The 24247-nt window shown below is 41.5% G+C and overlaps 2 protein-coding genes across 3 annotated transcripts; one reads left to right on the top strand and one right to left on the bottom strand.

Annotated features, from left to right (window-relative positions):
- Window positions 1-493: 493 nt before the first annotated feature.
- Window positions 494-15412, bottom strand: LOC133492113 (cullin-5). Of its 2 annotated transcripts, none has more exons than XM_061804068.1 (19): window positions 15288-15412; window positions 13409-13518; window positions 13225-13324; window positions 12518-12694; window positions 12303-12444; window positions 10409-10554; window positions 10227-10307; window positions 9436-9529; window positions 9205-9335; window positions 9002-9109; window positions 7768-7832; window positions 7515-7647; window positions 6962-7093; window positions 6750-6873; window positions 5879-6054; window positions 5609-5770; window positions 4967-5085; window positions 3176-3299; window positions 494-2618 (listed from the first exon to the last, which is right to left on the bottom strand). In XM_061804068.1, the coding sequence occupies exons 1-19, from the start codon at window positions 15309-15311 to the stop codon at window positions 2424-2426; spliced, it is 2343 nt and encodes a 780-aa protein (XP_061660052.1). In that variant the 5' UTR covers window positions 15312-15412; the 3' UTR covers window positions 494-2423. The 2 variants fall into 2 exon arrangements, with proteins under 2 accessions (XP_061660052.1, XP_061660053.1); XM_061804069.1 differs by lacking the exon at window positions 15288-15412 and adding an exon at window positions 15008-15275.
- A 1716-nt stretch (window positions 15413-17128) lies between these two features.
- slc35f2 (solute carrier family 35 member F2) lies at window positions 17129-24240 on the top strand. The gene is made up of 9 exons (XM_061804033.1): window positions 17129-17527; window positions 18476-18568; window positions 18652-18824; window positions 19103-19230; window positions 20539-20698; window positions 20772-20928; window positions 21566-21618; window positions 21988-22142; window positions 23581-24240. The coding sequence occupies exons 1-9, from the start codon at window positions 17517-17519 to the stop codon at window positions 23776-23778; spliced, it is 1128 nt and encodes a 375-aa protein (XP_061660017.1). The 5' UTR covers window positions 17129-17516; the 3' UTR covers window positions 23779-24240.
- Window positions 24241-24247: the final 7 nt, after the last annotated feature.

Raw genomic sequence — 24247 nt, 5'->3', positions numbered from 1 at the left:
TCAGTTTACATTCGCTCCCGCCTTAGTTCCCCTCAGACCATATTTTTCCCTCGGCAAAACATTTATACACACAACACAATTATGATACAATTTGCTTTCCATGCATCCTCCTACCCCTCTTTGAACCAACATTTCTGCCCTCGTTACTCCCTTCCTTCCACTTATTCATACATTTTTATTTCCTTCTCTGCTTGAACCTCTTTTTATGCTCGCCTGCCTTCCACCTCAAACTTTTTCTTCTTCTTATATTGTGTGACTAGTGCCCGTCCTACCTTCTTTCCTTACCTCCAATTAGCTTTTTCTTTTATATCCTTCCTTGTATTGCTTGACACTACTTTTATGCCTTCCCTGGGTACCTAACACAGTACTGCTTCGGAACCCACTCTTTATTCTCGACTCAAATTATATGCCACTCGTCACGTTACATGGTACAGAATTATTAATAAATACAAATCACAAGTTTACAGCTATAATCCTAAACTGTTCCAAGATGACGCCAAAGCATAGTCCAATAGGAAAGTAGTAATTGGTCCAAGGAAGCGAATTGAAGTGATACGTTAACTGAGAACCAAGTGTCGAGTGTTGGCGTGGAGCTGTTTAACCTGGGTTGTTACTCAAAGTATTCCTTGCACATGCATTTTAATGCATTTTTTTCAAAATTATCTGTAAGGCATTTATTATTTAATATTTTTACATAATGTTATGTAGGGCGGGTAAAGCGTTGGCCTCACAGTTCCGAGGACCCGGTTTCAATCCCAGACCCGCCTGTGTGGAGTTTGCATGTTCTCCCCGTGCCTGCGTGGGGTTCCTCCCACATCCCAAAAACATGCAACATTAATTGGACAGTCTAAATTGCCCCTAGGTGTGATTGTGAGTGCAACTATTTGTCTCTACGTGCCCTGTGATTGGCCAGCAACCAATTCAGGGTGTACCCCGCCTCCTGCCCGTTGACAGCTGGGATAGGCTCCAGCACTCCCTGTCACCCTCGTGAGGATACGCGGCAAAGAAAATTGTTAGATGGATGAATACATAATTTCAGTCCAAACGTTCAGTGAATAATAAAACCAATACAACTCCATTTAAAAAAAAAAGAAAAAAAAGAAAAGACTTTGCTCTGGTGCCACCTGCTGGTCAACATTGTCCCACTCTATCTTCTATAAAAAATATAAAAAGTAAAATATCCAGCCCCCTCCATAATTTCTATCAAATGGAACCATTAATAATCTCATACGTGTGTATGTCGTGTGTTGTTTCAATATTGAATACACCAAACAATGAGCGCCTCTAGCGATTTGCCTCATATATCAATACTGATATATTGGAAATCTCTGTTTTTAAAAACAAAAAAATTATCCAGCAATTGCCATATCAGTCCCAAAAATCCGACATCAGCCAGGGTCTAATGTGTACCCTTCAAATAGGACTCAATAAAGATTCATTCACTCCAGTACTCTAATCCAAGAACTTTTCTGACACTACTTGTACATTTTTTCATGCGTCGGAAAAAAGAATGACTTTGTGAAGTACAACTTTGGGGGTGAAAATTTACAGACGGAAAAAAGGCACCTCGGCACTTTCATGTTAAGGTGCTGTTTATTTCATTTTTTCACATCTCATGGTACACCCCGCTGAAAAGCTGTTGATACTTAATACTGTACTGACTCGGGCCTTTTCCTCACCCGGCTGACATCTATGACACCGCCTTCCGCTGACCCTGAGGGACGTTTCAAAATCCCCCCCCCCAAAAAAAAACGTCCGTCCTACATCTTTCAATCTCCCCTCCAGAAAAACAGAGATTTGAATCCGAGGAATAAAAGCGGTGACTTGTCGATCTGGCACTGTATGCAGAGAAAAAAAAAAAAAAAAGTCCTGATTAAGTGATACTTACTCTCACAACAACAACACAAACAAACCCCCCCCGCCCCCCACTCCCACGGTGCCAAGAAGCAAACTAGCTGGATTTGAAGTGCCGTGAGGGCTTCACTCACACTGGAAAACAAAAACGTGGAGCGCTGGCGCTTCCCCCACCCCAAGATCCTCCGGCATTTGTCTGTAGATTTCCACAAAGCGTCGGGTGGGAGCGAACTAGCCGCCACCCCGTAGGAGCGTTCCGGACAAGAGTAAACCGTGAATGACGGCCTCCCAAATGAAAACAGTTACAACCACTAGGTGCAGACTTTGCTTTTCTTCTTTGTACAACTTTAAGGCAGGAAGTGTTTTTTTTCTCTCTCTCTTTTTTTTTTAAATAGTCTTAAATCATGCCTCCCTGCACAGGATTAAGTTTTTAAATAGAGGACAAGGGGGCGGGTGGGGGTGTGGAAATCGGTGGGGCGCAGGGGTTGAGTGGGCCTGGAAGTATTCTAGCGTCCATCAGGCCCGATTGACCGAGGAAAAACAAAGCCGAAAAAGTCCAAACTGTTGTGCTATGCCATGTAGATGAAGGTGTTTATGTCGGTCTCGTCTCGCTTGATGTACTTGTGGTCAATGAGCCACTCGATCTGCTCCTTGATCATCTTTTTCTGTGGTAAAAACATGTTCTTTAAGATCTCCACCAGCTCTGTCTGTAGCTGGGCGTTGTTGATGCGCTTCCTCATCTTCATGATCTGGATGATGGCTTCCTGTACGGCAAAAAAAAAAATAAACGGCATGGAGAGCTCATAGTGATACACTGTGTTCTAAATTAATATGCATATATATATATATATATATATATATATATATATATATATATATATATGATTTACTGTATGGTAAAAAAAAAAAAAAAATAGGATAGGCTCCAGCACACTCATGACCCTCGTGAGGATAAGTGGCTCAGAAAATGGATGGATGACACCATACATTTATAAAATGGGAAGTCTTTTTCCATTTTTCCTTATACCTACATATAACGCGCACCATTTATTTTTGACATTTTTGGGGGTAAAAAAAAAGAAATCCCCTTTATACATGAGAAATTACGGTAAATTCAATGTTACAGTAATCTAAGATTATGCAGCTTGAATGTTATCACAATTTTTTAGGAAAATAATTTTTCAATTGAGATATGCTACACATAAAAGTTGAACAAAAAGTATACCTAAATAGTTGTTTAGAAACAGATAAATATGTTTTAAAGATAAATGCAAATAAATTGAATGTAAAAGCGTGAGACACTATGTTGATGGCTGCGTACCTGCGTTCTTAGTATCCTGAGCTGTACGATCCCCTCGTTCTCCTCCTCTCGCATTCGCTCAGTGGTGAGCTGCAGTCGACCGATCAGGTTGATCTTCCCCCGCTTCTGAACTTTGGAGTTTTTTCTGCAAATACAGTATATATTCATGGATACAAAAACAATATGTTCATCGACATTAATGTGCATGATTTTTTTTCAAAGGGGGAACTGGAAATGTAGTTCTCCATTGTAGTGTAACATATGCACGACAGACAACCCATCCCAAAAAAAAAAGGATTTAAATTGTGTATACAAAAATGTATACACACTTTAAATAATTCTTCTTCTTCTTCTTCTTATGGCTTGTCCTGTTAGGGGTTGCCACAGCGTGTCATCTTTTTCCATCCAAGCCTATCTCGTGCATCCTCCTCTCTAACACTCACTGTCCTCATGTCCTCCCTCACAGGATCAATCACACATTTTAAATAATGATATTTGTTAATACTTTTACATGGAAAATTATAATAAACATCAAGTTTACAAGTACTGTATTTTCTGCACAATAAGGCGCACCGCACTATAAGGCACACCTTCAATGGATGGCCTATTTTAAAACTTTTTTTCATATATAAGGCGCACTGCATTATAAGGCGCATAGAATATACGCTACAGTAGAGGCTGGAGTTACGCTATGCATCCATTAGATGGAGGTGCACTAAAGGCTCAATACTGATCCACATATAAGGCGCACCTCATTATAAGGTGCACCGTCGGCTTTTGAGAAAATCAAAGGCTTTTAGGTGTGCCTTATAGTGCGGAAAATACGGTACTTAAAGTGTGCATACAATTTTTTGGGAACACCCTGTATACACGTGCATATATATATATATATATATATATATAACACAGACATATATATCTATACACGCACACAACTATCTATCTATCTATCTATCTATCTATCTATCTATCTATCTATCTACCTACCTACCTACCTACCTACCTACCCAGCCATCCCTCATTTTTGACGAGATTGATTCTGAGGATTTTGATATCTGTGTAGATTCCTAGTATACAGTGCAAGCCCATATATATATACATACATATACATATATATATATATAATATATATATATATATTATATATATATACACGCGCGCACACACACACACACACAGTAATCCCTCATTTTTGCGGTTAATTGGTACCAGAACCCCTGCGAAAAGTGGAAAACCGCGAAGTGGGGTAAATCGAGTTTTGTTTTGCTTCATTAGTCCATATTGTTTCGGTGGGGTTGCCGCATGACACCTTATCAATGTGACTTCCCACTACAGTAATGTACTCATGTATGATGGAGGTTTTTTTTTTTAAATGTTATTTTACTAATAAATCTATTTATTTATTTTTGGGGTGGGGGTCAGAAGTCCGCGATGCACTGAATCTACTGATAGGTGATCTGCCAAGTAGAGAGGGTGATACGTATGCGATATGGTGATACCATAATATTTGTCATGTAACGTTGCCAGTGTTTGACCGAACCAGCACTATTTTATGGGAGTAATCTGACATAGTGCCATTGTGAGAGACCAAATTTGTTTTGTAGTCTGATCCATACATTAAATTTTCAACGTCCATGTATCATTAGAGTCTGGTCTGTGGTATGGAGTACCGATTAGTACCAGTTTTTCCAATCAAAATGGTACAATACTTATTCAAGAGGATTACACACCTGGTAAATCATGGTAACAAGGCTTTCGTTACAGTAGGAGGCACAATTTTAGTAAATAATGTAACGAATGATTTTTGCTTACATGAGGGAAAACTCTTGATTGACGTAGAATAATGTTCCTTCTGCAAAGTCTTTGGGCGATGAAACCGTTGGGTCGTATGACAACACCTGCCGCTTGAGTTTGGGAAAAGCCACCAGGGACTGAAATGAATTGAAGAAACAAAGCGGGAAGGGTGAAAATTATACAACAAAACGACTTCCAACCAGAATCCCTCCTAAAAATGGAAAAATGTGGAATTCAACCCCCAAAAATTTCTACGCCACTTGTCCACAAAAGAGTCACGCATAACCCAACCCTCGTTCACCTGAACAAGGAAATGCTCAAAAGCATGTCACTGATTATGACTAGCATGAAAACAAGAAAAGAAGCTTTTTCATTGTCCATTACTCAGCATAATTTTTCTAAATTTGTAAGTGTAAAATTTTGTTTCGGTTTCAGAAAAAAAATATTCCAATGTTACTGAAAACACTAATGCCATAGGGAAAGTTTAAGTCAGTAATAAATTAGAAGACAATATATTATTTATAATGGGAATAATTATATTTTTGAATGAGAACAACTTGGATGTCAACAAGCATCAAAAACATGGAAAGTTTTTCCATTTTGAAGGTTCCAAAATTCATCCGGGTTCATCACAATTTCGCATCCCTCCATGTATTTTACCCAAAGTGTGCGTCGCAACTCTGCATCGGGTAGCTCAGTGGCGAGCTTGAGGTTTTCGAAGCTGATCCTCTCCCTGGGCCTCTGGTTCCAAGCGAAGAGCACAGCAAGCTGGAAGGTGGTCACCTCCAGGTCGTACTGGCCCACCTCGTTCTTGAAGGTAATCTGGGGGAGGGGGGAGAAATAAAACGAGAAGTCTTACATTGAAGAGTCAGACGCTTCATTAGGTAAAGCCACAAAACCAAATGAGATCTCTGGGTTTAAGATACCCACAATGCCATTGGACATGAGGTGATGCCAGTGCAATTTGCGTCCACTGTGGTTCTTCTTGTAGAAATCCTCCACCTCCGGGATCAGATCCTCCAGTTCGGTGGGCAACGAGACGAATACCTTCTCGCTGCTCCGCGACCACGCACCAGCGTTAAGGATCTTGATGTTGACCGAGTCAGCTGAAGGACCACAGTGACTGGTTAAAACACATTTTAAGAAACTAAACTTACTGCTGTTGAAACAATGCACCCTCGTTATTTCACCGTTCATCACTATAATGTAGATTTTGAAGTTTTTTTTTTTTTTTATGGGTTATTACAGTGTTCAGGTAAGGCTGAATTTAGAGTTGTGCGCCTTTAGAGTTGCGTAAAGACAAACTAAAAACCTTTGTTACACCAAATAAGGCCCGGTGGGATCAGCTGGTAAAACGTTGGCCTCACAGTTCTGAGGACCCGGGTTTGATCCCGGCCTCGCCTGCGTGGAGTTTGCATGTTCTCCCCGTGCCTGCGTGGGTTTTGTCCGGGCACTCCGGTTTCCTCCCACGTCCCAAAAAACATGCAACATTAATTGGACACTCTAAATTGCCCCTAGGTGTGATTGCGAGTGCGACTGTTTGTCTCTATGTGGCCTGCGATTGGCTGGCAACCGGGTCAGGGTGTACCCGACCTCCTGCCCGTTGACAGCTGGGATAGGCTCCAGCACTCCCTGCGATCCTTGTGAGGATAAGCGGCAGAGAAAATGGATATATGGATACACGAAATAACTTTATATATATATATAAATACTTTATGTTCTCTACATCGCAGATTTTCACCTATTGCCAGTGGGAACGTATCACTCACGATAAATGGGTGTTCATGTTCCTGTCTTTCACCTGGTAGAGCCAGCTTGTTGTGTTTATGCATTTCTTTAAAAGACTGGTTGAGGTCCTCTGACACTTTAATGTCCTGAAACATTCTGGCCAGCTTGTTGACGTAGTCCGCCGGCATTCCGACTTCCTGTTTGGATCAATGATGTGACAAAAAAAACCTTGGTGACGGTCACATCGGTCAGAATGTTTGGCATTTCCTCACGGTGGGATCTTACCCTAAGCCACTCCACCATGTTTTCTTCAATTTCACTGTCTGCCGAGATGTCCAGGATCAGGCGGCGGGTCAAGTGGGCCTTGTGGTAGCGCATAAACACGTCTTTGTTCTGGACATATTTCAGAACCAAGAGCTGCAAAATCAACACATTTGGAAAGAAACATGATTATGAATGAAATATATACTCAGGGGCCAGTTCTTTAGGTACACCATTTAAGTGCGCTCTGATGCAAGAGCTGGATGGAAAAAAAAATGCTGCCTTTACAAAATTAACTCAAAATATGTATCCCCCCCATTGAATATAATAACCACATGCCAACTGTGTTGTGTTAATCCATTTTTGGTAAATAACTAATGAAAGATTGTTTCAAACAGATCATGTTGAATCTCATTAGATGTACTTGACGTTGTGGCCGAGATACATTCTTGTCGTTCATTTTTACAATCACGCTCAGTGCTGACAAACCAGTTTGGCATATGTCATTTGCAACAAACAATGAACCCGTCTGTGTGCTCAAGCAGACAAGATAAAAATGAAATCAAACAAAACACACCACTTCCTTAAGCTTGGCCTCGATCTCCTCCGACGTGAGCTTCTTGCTAAGGGGAGTCTTCCTGAGCAGCATGTCGCAGTAGTTGGCCAGCAGCTCTGGACACTTGGACTCGGGTTGTGTTTTTAAGCCCACGCTGCAAAACGGACCGTACAGTCACGATATTGATGTGTGCAGTTGGGGCGACAGGTAGGGGGGGGGACGGGAAGTGGTGTGGTGGGGTGGGGGGGGGGGTAACTCTTACAAAATATCTTACCCTTTCTGTTTCATGGGTAGTTCTAATTTAAATATAGTGGCATCATTGACGACGGCCTTATACGCCTGCAAAGAGGTGAGAAGATGTTGAGAATAAACAGAATAATTTGTCACTTGTCCACTGCGCTGTATGGCCGAAACTAAAAATGTGTCGCCTCGGTCGACACCACTCTTGTAACAATTGTCAGAGCTGGTGCGCTTCCACAATGGCGCCCTAAAAAATGGAAAAACGGCAGGGAGTGAGTGAACAGCGTCAGCGAGGTCGCCTGGAGAAGTTGAGGAGTAATGTGGGAATAGATGCGACTTGAGAATGGAGAGTTCCTTTCTGCATGTGTATGCAACTTGTTTACATTAATTTGGAGTGTAGCGAACTGGCGTGATGTCACGCATGTTCTGATCGCAAGATCTATGATCAATTGGTGAAGGGGAGACCCAAGACCCTCTATTTCATCAACTAAAAACTTCATACAACAAAGAAAAAACATGCAATAGATGTTTTTATGTTTCATTGTCCTGTGACTTTAATCTCAGCCCAAATAGAAAAGTTGGCAATTTAGATCTATGATTCAGCCAAAATTGTTATTAGTTCACTATTACATCTGGAGGCCCATATCTTTGGAAGGACTTGGATGTACAGTTATCTCTTAGATCAATATCATCTCACTCAGCCTTTAAAAAGTCATTGAAAATACAACAAATCTTGTCCTGGGTCTTCAAATTAGGTATTTTTTTTCCTCTCTTACTGTCATGAAATCCCTACTCAGAATTGATGTGTTTTTTTTCCCATTGTTTCTGTCTGCAGTTTAATTGTTTCCTTGAGTTTTTCTACATGTTCTGTGAATGCAGTAATTAAAACTTGATATGATTATCTGAAAGGAGTGGAATCCCGTACAAGCCTTCTCGGCTTCCTTCCGCCATTGCACCGTTACTAAACTCTGCTACGCAAAACAATAAACAACAATAAACAAACAAAATGTTCTGTTCTGCCTCATATATTTCAAAATTGATTATGCAACGTGAAACTTCATTTATAGCTTTAAAAACAAATTGTTTTTCAAGAAATTTTATCAAAATTATAGACTACTGCAATTAATTTTTTTTACTCCGCAACCATCTCAGAGGCTACTTTTCCAAATACTGTAAATTAATTTCCATGTGCTGTCTATACAGAACAAAAAATGTCAGCCTTTGTTACCACGCAGTGAAAAAGTGGCGCTGGCCGACGTGGGACTCACTTTGTCTCTGGCAGTGAGGAAACGGGGGTCATCCTGGAAGGCTTCCTTCACCAGCCGACTGAAGCGGTTGAACAACGTGAGCAGCTGCTCCACATATTTCTCAGAGTCCTGCGACAAAACGAGGAAGTACACATGTTGACAGGGCAGATGAGACCAACAATTAGGAGACAAGGAGAGGAAAAAGGTTCCTTTGCGCCACTCACGGAGGTGATTGTCTCGGCTGAGGCCACCATGTCTGCGAGGCCGGCGCTCATGATGTGCTCCTCCAGGTCCTTCAGCATGGGCTCTATTCCGCTCGGTACTTTGTCCATCAGCGAGAACATCAGGTGCAACTCTTTCGAGACAGAAAGAGCCACAAACAGAAAATTGATATGCTATACGTGAAGGTCTTAGTCGTGTCCAATTCCTGGCTCGAATGGGAAATTAGTACTCACTTTCCGTTTCATTTCTCTTGATCATCCCTGGACACTCAGCTAAAATGGTCTCCTTGAAGGACGTTACCAGGGCGTTTACGCAACATTCCATTAACTGGGGAGCAGAACAGAGATTTTCACGTTAAAGGGCACATATATTGGAAAATGACTGCCCTTTATCAAATGCGAAATAAAATAACTTATTTATTCAAATTTATTTTTTTTATCTCTCTATTTCTGAACATGTGGAACTGGCCAATGGCCCAGCAGTGTACAGTATACAGTATTAACCTCGCAATGAATGAAGCAAGACACAAGATGAATCCATATTAAGGCTCATTTGAGCTCCTCATACGCGTGAAACGATGTCCAAATGTCACTCCGGAATGTGCATGTGTCGATTGCACAGGAATCAATAATTAGTTATTAATCAACCACAATATGAAGAAGAGTAGTAAGGATGCTTTCTTTTACGTAGCCTTCATAAGTCATAACTCATTTTGGACGATTCCATCCTTCCATTTCTATCAGAATTAGGGCTTCGGCAATCTAATATTTTGGGAAATGCTTTGTTTGAAATCAATTATTCCATCAATTAATCGAAGAAAAATAGATTTTACGTTATTACACACAATAATGTGCTTGTAAGGTATAGGAATTATTTTAATGTTATGATTAATTGTTGCAGTGCTATTGGGAATGATTCAATTTTCATTTACCGTTGGAGGGATGCAGTGTGAACAGACACAATAAGGTAGAAAACTTTAAATATAAAAAGTGTCATTTCTTGTGTATTAGTGTGTAATACTCACTGCTTGTACTGAGTTACAATCACGCCTCGTCTCCAGGTATCGTAGTGCGCGTTTCTCTTCTTCCCGCAACTTGGAATCAGCCTAATCGAGCAAGTATTGGCATGTTAATTTTATTTCAGTTTTGCCATTAAATGCCAGCAATCTACTTTTGGTGTTTTAATCCAATCCTGACTCATACTCACATATTTCATGTAGTTCTGGACGCCATTTTGTTGGAGATAGGCAGGCGCCTGCGTTCTGTAGAAGCGCTCGGTGGAGTCCATGTAGGCTTTCTCAAAGTTGTCCCGGTAGATCTGAAGCTTGTCTTCAGGATTTGAGCACAAGTTCACTGTAAAAACAAAGAAAAGAACGTCACTAACTCGTTTTGTCGAGTCAAACCAAATGTATGTTCTTGCACAAAACCAGCCTCTGTTTGAATTATAAAGAGTTAAAACGGTTAAAATGACTCGAATATTGTATTTGCTCAAAGATTGTTCCACCGAGTCCCAACTCATTTCTATATACATCTTCCACTACGACTGTAAATAAATGCCACTGAACACAGGCATCTACTTTTTTTCCTTCAGTATATTTTGGAAAAAAAAAGGACCAGTAGGCACCCTTACCATGACACAAAGACACACACTTCCTGCAAGGCAGATGTGGTACCTGTACACAATTATTTCCTCCAAGCTGCGCAAGTGCGCATTTGCGCACTTGTCGCGTACTCAGCGCAGATGAAAACAGATCCAGTGCAGTTAAATAAAACCTAGGGCAGCACACTGCCTCTCACAACACCAGGCCGCACACTCTACTTCCTCATTTACCTGACACCGCCCCCTCCGTACTTAAAGGGGTACACACATAATTACAAACACCGCCCACCACCACTGCTTTAAGGCCCCGTCACACCATGACGTTCTGGTCAGCGTTCCATAGCGTTTAAAATTAAACGTTGATGAACGCTGGTCTCGGTGAGAACTTTTGTGCATGTTCGAAACTTTTTTTCCGGACAGGCGTTCTCCGCCGATTCCCAGCGATCATTGACGTTCACTAGCGTTCAAACAATGCTCTTCTGGGGCTATCCCGGCGACCATGGGCGACTACCAACGTTTCCTTAAACGCTGACCAGAACCTCATGGTGCGACGGGGCCTTTAGGTAGAAACGCAGACTCGGCAACGTAGAGCAAAGAGTTAGACATGCTGCTTATGTTTACTGTTCAAAAAAATAAATTAATAAAATAAGTGCTGTTGCTTTAATGAATATCGGGATATGTGAATAATAGAAGAAAAAGTGGTGAAATTGGACGGGATTTTCTCTTTTTTGAGGAAAAAGGTCTGGTCTAAAGCCAAAGTAGAAGGTGCAGGATGAGATGGTGTGTAATATTAAAATTCCACCTTGGCACAGGCTGATTGAGGATGAAAGTACAGACAATACAGTGCACAAAAAGCTAATTCTGTATTTTAAGTATAGGAGGCAACATAACATTAACCCTAAAACTGTTTGGGAGCATCATTCAGCTTTCAACATACACTGCTAAAGATATTCTGCAAGCAATAATTCAGTTTTACACCAAGAAAAACAGACAAGGGATATCATTGCGGGTTAAACAAAAATACATTAAAAACCAAGTTGGAAGCGACCATTCAAATTGATAGTTCACAATTGGCTTGGTTTGGTTAGCAATGTATTTTTTTTGGTTTGTTGACATTTTCAGTGTAAGTTTGCAAAAACACAAAATTGTTTTGAAAAATGTTTTGATGGGAATGTAATCTGAACCTTTTAATGAGCCATGTAACTTCAAAGGATGACACTGTTTGACCACAGTGCATACGTCTGATGTTGCTCACGGTGGTCAAAGGGGGCGCTCACGGGGTTCGTGTGTTTGCTCAGACACATAAAAAATTAGAGGGAACTTTGGCCGTATATTACTGAAATTTAACAACTATAAGCCACACTCCTAATAAGTGCCATAAACCTCCATGAGGAAATCCAGTATTTGGCCACTTGTGCTGCTGTTGCTTCCCCTTTTTTGTATGCGTTTGGTGCCAGAGTTGGCTTGGCACGTGATTCCACTTTAGTAGATTGTTGTTTACCGTAGGACTCTCGCACTCCGATGACCAACTGCGAATCAAAGGCTTCCCCTAGCCGCTCGGCGTGGACCAGCTTCATTGCGCTGTCTTGTAACCTGTTCTTTATGTTGGAGAATATTGACTCGTTCCACGTGTCCAGCATCAGCTGTAGGCTCAAGACAAGCGACGGTCATTACGGTGCCCGGTAGCAATGGATTAATCGCCGCTCGGCCGCTCACCTTCCGGACTATGCTGTCCTCCACGTTGGACTTTTTGCTGCTGCCCTGCTTGCCCATCAGTGTGATCTCCAGCTGGCAGAACGGCTTGGGCAGGATGTCGCACTGGGTGAAGAACTTCCTCCACTCGACAATGTAGGCCTTCAGCAGCGCCGTGTCATCCTGGTGACTCAGCACCCGCTTTGAGACGAACACAAAACACGTTGGATGAACTTTCGGAAAAATACCAGCCAGCTCTCAAATGCGGTGATTGACATTTTATCAGGTGTGCCATAGAAACCTATCCTAATAATCACATAATTATATAAACACCATTATCACAGTTATGACATCTGTAAAGCTAGCATTTGCAGGTTGCGTTGCTACTTGAATAAATAACTACCCCACTCCAAATGCATGTCTCCTACCCCCCCCCCCAAAAAAAAATCTTCTGTCAATAAGGGGCCGTTGCTCCAATATAATTTATTTTTTGTTATTCCATTTGTAAAGTTCCTTGGCACATTTTGGATATCCTATTATTCAATGCCTCCTGAGTGACTGCAGTGTCACTATGACGAGTAGCTTTGACGAGGGAAACACAGTGGGAAATATGCTAATGTGGTAGCATGCCGAGTGAGGGCAATAATACAAATAAAATGGCGTGTAAAAACCAAGTGAGATGCACTACGTATGTCAAACTGATAAATACGGTATTATAATTTCAGCCTTACTGCTTGTGCTTGTTTGATGAAGTCTAGGATGTCTTCTTTAAGGGCCTGGTGGATCTTAGCGGGACCTTTGTCGTCCCACAGGCAGACAGCGTGGACGTCTCTGCAGACGGAAATGACATCAAGAATCAGCAGTTTGCCTAAGGATTTTTTTTTTTTTTTACATTTTTTAACAGGCCAAACTCACGAGAAAAGGTCAAACCACTGCTGCTTGGTGACCGACTCTTGTCGTAACAACTTTAGTACGATGGGACGCATCAAGTCCCATTTATCCTCAAACTGAAGGGAGCCTTTGTTCTGAGGGGGGGAAAAAACAACAACATATTTTTGACAAAATAGTCTTGATGGACTTGTCTGATATTTTTTGTACCTAAGTCAATAGAACATATTTGTATTTCATGAAATAGCCTCATACTTTTGAGACTGACACAATGGTTTCTATACTGGTAATTGCAAGGCATAGAAAAACAAAAATTAAACAAACGCTTAAAGAAAATGTATCTAATGACAGTATCCAATAAACCTGACATGTATGTTTTTGGAATGTGAGTGGAAAGGCCAGGCAAGAACGGAGAGAACATCCCGATCCCACACGGACGATTCAAACCTCGAACCTTAGAAGTGTGAGGACAAACGCATGAGGACACACACAACAGTCCCTTCATCTTCAATCACGGAAAAAAGATGACAGGACCAAAACACAACCCTGGGTAACTCCACTCCATGCTCTGTCTGACCGTAACCATTCCATCCATTTATCCATTTTCTGAGCCACTTATCCTCACAAGGGTCACAGAAGCGCTGGAGCTTATCCCACCTATTTGGCAGGAGGCGGGGCCAATTACAGAGTGCATATAGACAAGCATTCATAGAAATGAACAATTTACTGTCCAATGAATTGGACATGGATATTGTTGGAATGCAGTTGGAAGGAAAACAACACAAATGTAGAAATGAACACGCAAACTCCCCACACCGAACCTCAGAACTGTGACTACCACGCTGGCAAAACAATGGAACCCTACCTATTATTGTTGTTTCTATTCAACATTATTTGAATATTTAGGTTGAGATATTCTTAGAAAAATAAATGACTCCCATGGCATTTAGGGGCGCGTCATAGTAATGTTTTATTGGTGTTAATACTATGAAAACGGGGTGGCACGGTGGAAACACTGGAAAGCGTTGGCGTCGCACTTCTGATGACCCGGGTTCAATCCCAGCCCTCCTTGTGTCGAGTTTGCATGTTCTCCCCGTACCTGCATGGGTTTTCTCTGGGCACTCCAGTTTCCTCCCACATCCCAAAAAACATGCAACATTAATTGGGCACTCTAAATTGCCCCTTGGTGTGATTGTGAGTACGACTGTTGTCTGTCTCCATGTGCCCTGCGATTGGCTTTCAACCAGTTCAGGGTAGACTCAAGTAGAGTATATTATTCCAAGTGAGTATTTTGTAGAAAAAAAATTATTGGCATGCAACAAATAAGTATTATGCTGCCTTGCCGATATGAATGGTTATTGTATTAAAAACAAAACCATCCATAGGTGATTGTCGTGCTGTTTGACACCAGTGTTGACTCGGTGTGGCGTGTGCGGAAAATATCCCCGCCAGTTGCCTTTTGGCAGCCCTAAGCGTGGTTTTTGAAAGGGGGTCAGTCAGTCAGCTGCAGATTCCTGTGTGCCTGACTGACTTGACAGATGATATCACGGCTCCTGTGTGGGGTTGCGCGCACTAAAAACTCGTCCCGCCGGGTTCAGTGGACGTCATTTGACCGGGCCTTCCTACCTTCCGTCCTCCCTTCGCATGTTACCGCTTGCCCCGCTCCCCTCATTTAAGAAGCTAATGTGGTAGCTTTGCCATGGAGCTAAATCTCTGGCTGGGAGCTAATGCTAGTCAAGTTAAAATTGCTCCCCGCGCCGGCGTTAAAGCGGACAACGCCAGCGGCGCCGGGCCGACGGGGTACTTCCGGAAACGGAAGGCTGTCCCGGCGACCCAGCGGCTCGCGGGTGACACGCTCTTCGTTCGCTGATAAGTGGGAATTAATTAAATTGGAGCGGGCTCCTACCTTTAGCAAATTAGACGTCGCCATGTTCCCTTAACTTATAGTCTCGCGGAATCTCGCGAGAGGTATTCAATCATACTGCTCTGTGGCTATTATGAATTTGTACTTAGATTCTAAGTACAAATTCATAATAAAATTAAAATTTAAAGTAACACTTGACATTGACAATACAACTGCAGTCGAAAGTTCGGAACGACGCCCGCCCAGTTGCGGTTCAAGTGGGTCGGAGACATGACCTACTCACTGTGTGCCTGAACTATTGCCTGATCCATAATTATTATCATGTTTCCTCTTTGGCACTGACACACAGCACAGAAGATAAAAACACAAAAATACAAAAAGCCCGCACACACACACACACACACACACACACAACACACACACACACACACACACACACACACACACACACACACCACACACACACACACACGTATAAGTCCAAAATCATACCGACAAATGTTACAAGCCACGCACAGCAAATTAAAAAACTGAGGTAAAAGTGTTTTCGGAAAGTTTGGGTGCATGTTATCATTATGTCTCTGTATGGTAACCTTGGTCTGATGTTTTGCTCCAGCAGTGCAAAGAATTCGTCCTTCCCAGAACGATAAGAAGAGGATGAACACTCATTTTACTACTATTTAGGTCATTGTGGTGTCAATTGAACCATATTTCAATTAATTTGACGGTTGCAGTGAAGTTTTAGAATGAAGAATAGGTATTTTTAATAACTTAATGTCATGACTTTATTTGAGTCTTATTCAAATATAACTGCAGAACAATCTGACAGTGACAGTCTTTAAGCATATTGATACACTCATTGCAATGAGTGCCACCTTATCTCCCTCTCATTTGGTCACAGTTGAACTCAGACGTGATTTATTTACACAAAGTACAGCTGTTCCCCTCATCAAATCGGCTTGCTTTCAATGAACACCCCTGCTAATTTCTGTCAAAAGGTTGAGAATCGACGTTTAGAAGCAACCATACAGCCGAAATTTTGTCAAGAAATTATTTTTGGATCAGGGAACTTGATTGATAAAATACCTTGCTGCATCCACCTATGCCTTTTCTGAGCGGCTTATCCTCACGATGGTCGCGGGAGTGCTGGGGCCTATCCCAGCTGTCATCAGGCAGGAGACGGGGTACACACTGAACTGATCGCTAGACAATCGCAGGGCACATGGTATGTATGTATGTATAAGTATGTATTATTGTATTTATCTGCTCTTCTTGACATTATCCATCCATCCATTTTCTTAGCTGCTTATCCTCACAAGGGTCGCGGGAGTGTCTCAACGGGCAGGAGGCGGGGTACACCCTCAACTGGTTGCCAGCCAATCGCTGGGCACATGGAGACAAGCAGCCGCACTCACAATCACACCTGAGCAAGCGTGCCACCCTTCTTGACATTATTCCATTATTTATTTATTTAATAAATGTTTTTTTTTATTGTCCTTTTCTCATGTTTACTCATTTATTTTTAACTACGTCACACCTAAAATATTTGATGTATTTATTGATTTTGATCAAACTGTTCCAGGTTTCTTTCTTTCTTTCTTTCTTTTTTCCTTTCTTTTTTCATTCATTCATTCATTCTATATTTATTTACCATCTATCCACTTTCTGTTTATTTAATCATTATTATTATATTATTAGTAGTAGAAAAGGCGTTGCCGCAGAAATTTTTTGATCCAATTGATGGCGTATTTTGACGCATGAGGTTGTTTTAATTTATTTATCCAACATCTTAATTCTATTTGTTTATCACTTATGCCTGCGTTTGCCAGGGTTTGTTTAAAAGAGACGCTGAAATGTGACGTAACAACATTTTCGCAGTCTGATAGGTCGAGGCTCATATGTCGTCATTACCGTACGACATCTCTCCTGACAGCAGGGACAAAATCGGCAAGTCCAGTAAACTCAATTTCTCAAATTACACCGACATAGCGACGGGTAAATGACACATTAACGTAGTAAAAGGTCCGGGTCCGGACACAAGAAGTGTCTCCGGATTTCATTTCCCTCCATTGGGGAAAGTAGGAGGAGAAAGGAGGGAAAGGAGCCGCTTCCGCTACAGCAGCATGATAAGAATCATTCTTGCCGAAGGAGGAGTCAGAAATGTGGACTGAGTTCGTCTGACAATCTCGTGCTGTCACCGAGTACCATCATGTGAATTAATGGAATAATTTTTTGTTGTTTTATTCGTTCAAATGTCAAAGAGAAGTGCTGATGAGCTCAAGGTAAAAATCTACGTTGTCTGTTCGCGTTAGTTATTCATCTTTGAGTTGCGTCACTTGGCATTGCGAGAGTAAAACTTATCATTTTGGAGAGGTGAACCTTGATGGTTATGTCTGGCATTTTGCTTTACTATAGTTTTTCCTTATCAGTGTGGACCACTTGTCCTAATAACATCGAGACAATATTTAACCAAAAATCTGGATGCAACGGCCACTCTAACCACGCACCACGTGTTTTTTTTTTTTTTTTGAGTGTGTCCGAAAAAAATACCCTTTTGGAATTGATTTTGTGTGATGTCAAATCTGATCAAAAAGGGTTTAACAATGTAAGTTTATTATTTTGTAAAATATCTCTTCGATATTTTCGTTTGATCTCCCATCAACCTAAATTCCCAAAGGTTCTCCAAGTCGACCCATCAAAATTACTATGACGATGAAAACGGCATCACATGCCCTAAAAATTCTCAATTGACTTAAATAGTGTGTATGCAACATAATTCATGATTTAGAATTTAAGCGAGCGATGTGGGCAGAAGAATAGGTCATGTACTTAAGTGATTAATTTTTTTTTAAATGAATTTATAGGATTTTCAAATCAATTTTTTTTGAATTTCACAAATATGATGCCCACTTCTAACATTGCTAGTTCTAGCTCTGCCCAAAAGTGATCTCTTTATGGGAGAGACTGTACTGTATGTGAAATGATCGTGATGATTTTAGACTACACTGTAAGTTTTTTTTTTTATGTGTTATTGTACTTGGGAAATTTATCAGGGGATGGGGGGGGGAAGCGAAAAGCTTGTTGTGCCTCAATTTCGTCATTCTTTACTCTATCCAGTAAGACAATCTGGTACAGTAATTGGAAGCATGAGACATTCCAGCTACACTGATAGCATGCCCTCCTTAATTAGCACGGACACTAATTCTTTTATGTCTTTTGTAATCTTCTAGTGCAATGGAGGCCCAAGAGGATGAAAAAATGTGTGGGAAACTGAGGAAGGCCTGCGGTCTGTACAATTACAAGCTGAGGGACGTCTTCACGTGGTGAGTGCTTGGAATGCGAACGTGTTTTCCTTGGCACGTCGTCTGGGATCGCGGGCTTTGAGCCCCATGCTCGCTTCTTCCAGGGATCTGTTGAAAACGCTGGTCATGGGCCAAGTCCTGTCCCTGATGATCTGCGGCACAGCGGTGAGCTGCCAGTACCTGGCCGATGCCGGCGTGGAGACTCCCATGTTGCAGAGCTTTCTCAACTACGCCTTGCTGTTGCTTGCCTACACCACCATCCTCTGCACAGATAAAGGTATTTAAAGTACAGTAGCGCCTTGAGACCGGGGTGATTGAGGGACAAGCTTTGTGTCGGGAGGGAGCTACATTTAGCCTGGGTTGTTCGTGGGAGTTAAGGAGAGACTTTTCTGCATCTACTAAAATTGCGTTAATGTCGATTCACGTTTCACTAGGCTCTGCACACCACAACATTTATGTCCTCTTAATGTACTCCCGCTCCCCGCTATACTGAACAAACCATTTAGCTTGTAACAAGAGCCGCCCCATAGCGTTCCTTTTTGTGTGCATCCACAGGAGACCCAAACTTCCTCCAGGTGCTGAAGACTAAGTGGTGGAAGTACCTGGTGATGGGTGTTGCCGACGTGGAGGCCAACTACACGGTCGTGAAGGCGTACCGCTACACTACGCTGACCAGCATCCAGGTGACTTGAGTGCTTCTGCCGTCTATCCGTCCATTTTCTTTGCTGCTTATCCTCACGAGGGTCGCGGGGAGTGCTGGAGTTTATCCCAGCTGTCAATGGGCAGGAGGAGGGGTGCACCCTGAGCTGGTTGCCAGCCAATCGGAGGGCACCTTCTGCCATCTATCAGTGCTAATGTTAACATGGTTGATAAGTAACATATTTAAGTAACATATTTCCTCAAATAGTGGCATCTGCTCATAGAAGTGCCGTGGCTCAATTAATTGTTGGCTGCACATAAATGCACACCTTTCTCGATAATTGATTCCACTATAAAGTGCTAATTATTACAATAATTATTTTATATAGTATAGTTATCGAAGGCAGCACGGTGGAACAGCTGGAAAGCGTTGGCCTCACAGTTCTGAGGTCCCGGGTTCAATCCTGTACCCGCCTGTGCGGAGTTTACATGTCCTCCCCGTGCCTCTGTGGGTTTTCTCCAGGTGGGCACTCCAGTTTCTTCCCAAATTCCAAAAATGTGCAACATTAATTGGAGATTCTAAATTGCCCATAGGTGTGATTATGAGTTCGGCTGTTTGTCTCTATGTGCCCTGCGGCTGGCTGGCAACCATTTTAGGGTGTACCCCCGCCTCCTGCCCGTTGACAGCTGGGATAGGCTCCAGCACTCCCCGCGACCCTCATGAGGATAAGCGGCAAAAGAAAATGGATGGATAGTTATAGAATTGAAGTGTAGCATTAAAATAAAAAAAGTATCATCCATAACGTGTCCAAGTATATTTAAATACAGAGGATATAAAAAGTCTACACACCTATTAAAATGCCAGTATCTTGTGATCCACTGTATACAAAAATGAGAACAAAGATAGAATCCTTAACTTTATTTGATAAGATGAAGTTTAAATGGTGACGGGTGTGTGCTGACTCCCCATTTTGTGTTTGAATGTGATTACTTTATTCTGATCACTGCCACATCACCACTTCCAAGAGGGTGTGCACACTTGTGCAAGCACATCTCACTTTTGTTACATCTCCCCTTTATATCTTTTTTTTCCAAGTGAGATGTCAAGGTTATAGGGGAACTTATTGGTGGAAAAAGGTTTGTAAGGATTTTCTAGGTCTTATTTTTTATATCACAAAAACTTGGCATTTGAACAGGGGTGTGCACACTTTTCGTATCCACTGTAATGTGTAATTTTATTTTTGTGTAATTTGTCTGTCAAAAATGGATTGAAAACGTTAAATGTTAATTGCAGAAAACTCATTTTGTTACTTACTGTTCATTCACATCACGTCGATACCACTGTTTGGCAGCTGCTTGACTGCTTTGTGGTACCGGTGCTGATGCTCATGTCCTGGTTCCTGCTGAAGACTCGCTACAGGCCGCTGCACTACATCGCTGTCACCGTGTGCCTGCTGGGCGTGGGCGCCATGGTGGGCGCTGACATCCTGGCCGGGAGAGAGCAGGGATCTGGTAAGGAGTTCGGCTTCTGTCTTGTCTTCTCTGCGTTCAGGAGCCATCACTCACTCATGAACGCTTTCTCCAGCCAGTGATGTAGTGCTGGGCGACAGCTTGGTGTTGATCAGTGCCATCCTCTACGCCGTGTCCAACTTGTGCCAGGAGTTCACCGTGAAGAACCGGAGCCGAGTGGAGTTCTTGGCCATGATGGGCTTCTTTGGGACAATCGTCAGTGGGATTCAGCTGTGAGTTTTACGCCACAAAACCCTCCTTTTTATTTGTTTTTTCTATGCTGCCATTCAGTGATTTACGATATACTTAGAGATGGATGTCAATACATTAGAATAGGCTGGAAAATTTGTGAACGCTTGCTGTTCACATTGCCTTGTGACTTGTGAGGATAAGCGGTACGGATAATTAATGAACAAGAAGTACATTGCCCAGGATACAAACCAAAACTATTGTTCATAAACTAGCTTAATTCAACTTTTCACTTTTCAATGTTATTTGGTGACATGATGATCTGATTTAATAGATTTTATAATTTTTTTTGTAACCAGGGTTGAAAACAGAATCATTGAAATGTGTATTAATCCATAGACAGATATTTTAGATAATGGAAGGTTGAAATCTTATATATTGGTACTTCCATTGAGGCCGCTACTGTGTCTGTGATTAAGAGGTTAATGTAATAACATTAAAAACACAAACATTGAGGCTTTTATTTATGACCAATTATGATTATGACAATCGGAAGGTCATCTTCAAACTTAAGAAAATATGGAAATTCAGACAAATTTGGACATTATAGTAGTTGTTACAATTTATTTTATTTTAAATATTTTACTTCATGCCCCATACTGGCCCTGTTCTTCTTTGCAGAGCTGCACTGGAAATTAATGCCGTCAAGGAAATCAAGTGGAACTTTCACATTGGTGAGTCAACTCTTTGTCAGAACTTTTTAAAATGATTAATATTTTAGAATCAGTTTGGGATGACTCTGGCTAACCCTGTGAGTCTCAAAGTGTGGTCCACTTCTGTTGTACAGTACATTTTAATTCAATTATTATCTAAGTAAAGGTTTTAAATTAAATGTAATTAACTGCGCAATGTTATTGGGGCTTACAATAAAATTAGATGGACTAAAGCCTTTAGTTTTTGACAAATACTTTATTATAGTTTGATGTTGATCATGATGGTGGTGCTTAAGGATTAAAGTATTTTTTGAGGTGGTACTTGGCATAAAGAGTTTGAGAACGACTGCTCTAATCTATCTCCTGTTTTGTTGTTTTTGGGTGGCTCAGCCATGCTGTTTGTCATCTATGTGCTGTGCATGTTCGCGCTATACAGCTTCATGCCGGTCGTGGTGAAGAGGACTAGCGCCACCGCCGTCAACCTATCGCTGCTCACTGCTGACCTCTTCAGCCTCTTCTGTGGCCTTTTCCTCTTTCACTATACGGTAGGTAAAATAAACAAACAAAAAACACAAATGTTTTAATCTATTTATTTTCTGCACCATTTTTCTTCACTCTGGCGAATGTGAGCTGGACCTCCAACAGGTGAATTTGTGAATAAGTACCGTCATTTCCGGCCTATTAGACGCAACTTTTTTCACACGCTTTCAACCCTGCGGTTTATGTGGTGATGCGGCTAATTTGTGCATTTTTTTCTAACGACTGCAAGGGGGCACTCCAGCGGAAAAGGTAAGAGTGACACACACCGGTGGAATTTTATGTGCCGAGGAAGTGACTTTTACCGGTCCGCCCCTGTTAGCACTGCGCCAGCATGTTACTGCCGTGTGTCAGTGATTTTTACCGGTATGTGTATTTTTAACCGGCCCTATTAGCGCAGCGCTGCTAGCATTAGCGTTAGGGTTAGACTCGCATTTCTCAGTGATATTTACCGGTAAGTTTTATTTTAGCCGGCCCTGTTAGCGTTAGCGTTAGCATTAGCGCGGCACTAGCGTTAGCACTAGTTCTACCGCGGTGTTAGCGTTAGCACTAGCATTAGCGCTAGCGTTAGACTCTCTGTGTACCGTCTTTCTTCGTAAATATCTCGTGTTTCAATGTGGGCACTTGCGGCTTTTACACAGCTGCGGCGTACGTATGTACCAAATGGTATTTCCTTTACAAATTTACTGGGTGAGGCTTATAACCAGGTGCGCTCTGTAGGCTGGGAATTACGGTATTGGTTCAGTCCCTATCTCCTGCCAATAGTTATTAGTCGCCTAAAAGCGGTTTGTAAATGCATATTGATGCCACAAAATAGCAGCAAAGCACTTAAAACCAGGATCACAACTACAGATACTATGCATTTAGCATTTACAGTGCACTATAATGAACACGTTACATAAATAAGCATATTCACAAGTGTTTCTTTGTCATAATTAACAAATAAACCACCTTCACATCAGGGCCATCAATAGCCATCACATTATCTTAAGTAACACACGAGCACAAACTGTTGTGAAATCACTCACGCGCAAACAAACATGCACACTAGCCCGTTACACAGTTGTTCACCTTTTGGTATTTAAACAATAAAAAATATTAATGAATATAGTCAAATTGTTTGCAATAACAGAGGGTTGGTTAAAAAAAAAAAATAATTTGGAGAATTTTCGAATGTCTGACAAAATTTTTTTCAACAGTTATGTACACAAGTATGTAAAGTAAATAAACAGATAATTTCAGTAGAATTGTTACTCTGTCCTGTAATTGGATGATTTATCGGTTATCGTTTTTGTTTTAAACCCGCTCATCGGCCCAAAATATCCTGATCATGTCAAGGCGAGTATTTATTGTGTCACAGTGATTTGTTTGTCAAAGGAAGTTTTTTTTTTTTTAAAGGTGACATACACTACTAAAAATTAAATACTTAGCATTTTTCTTTTCCAGTTCTCACCATTGTACGTCATGGCGTTTATCCTCATCATGGTGGGCTTCATCACCTTCAACGCCGTGCCCACCCACGCGGCGCAGGCCGACGCTGACTCCGGGGAGCCTTTGGACCAGGAGGCCCCGAGTGCCTCAGATTGCCTGCTACCTGTCGACAGAAACGGACAAAGTAACCTCACGGTGGTTTCTGCGCTCTGACCACGGAAAAGTGAAGAAAATCTTTCTGTTTTCAGAAAGGCATCTCGAATGTTGTCTCCCATCATGCTGTTACAAAAACAAAAAGAAGATGTTTACCTTATTTTTTACGGAAAAGCTGCTGATAATTTGTTTCAAATTTACAGCTACATATATGGTGCACGGTACTTGTTAAAAACAAAAAAAGTAGCCGATTTACACCACAAAAACTATTGAAGACTTTTTACAGCCTTTAATAATGTTTTATGTTCTCTCATAATGCATTTTGCAGTTCTGTAGTGATTTCCATTTTAAAACGGACCTTATCTAAACCTCTTTAAATATTCGAACTACCATCACTTGCAAAAAAAGTTGTTTCCCACAAAAATGAAATTTTTAATTTATTTTTTTTAACAATTTGATGGTAATGGTGTTAGGCTAATTTATTTACCATTATGTGGAGAGGCATTACAAAATGACAGGTAAAGTCATG

The sequence above is a fragment of the Syngnathoides biaculeatus genome, chromosome 18 (genome assembly GCF_019802595.1).
Source record: "Syngnathoides biaculeatus isolate LvHL_M chromosome 18, ASM1980259v1, whole genome shotgun sequence".
In the NCBI taxonomy this organism is placed as follows: Eukaryota; Metazoa; Chordata; class Actinopteri; order Syngnathiformes; family Syngnathidae; genus Syngnathoides; species Syngnathoides biaculeatus.
The sequence above is the reverse complement of the archived record's forward strand: the minus strand, read 5'-3'. Positions and strand labels throughout refer to the sequence as shown.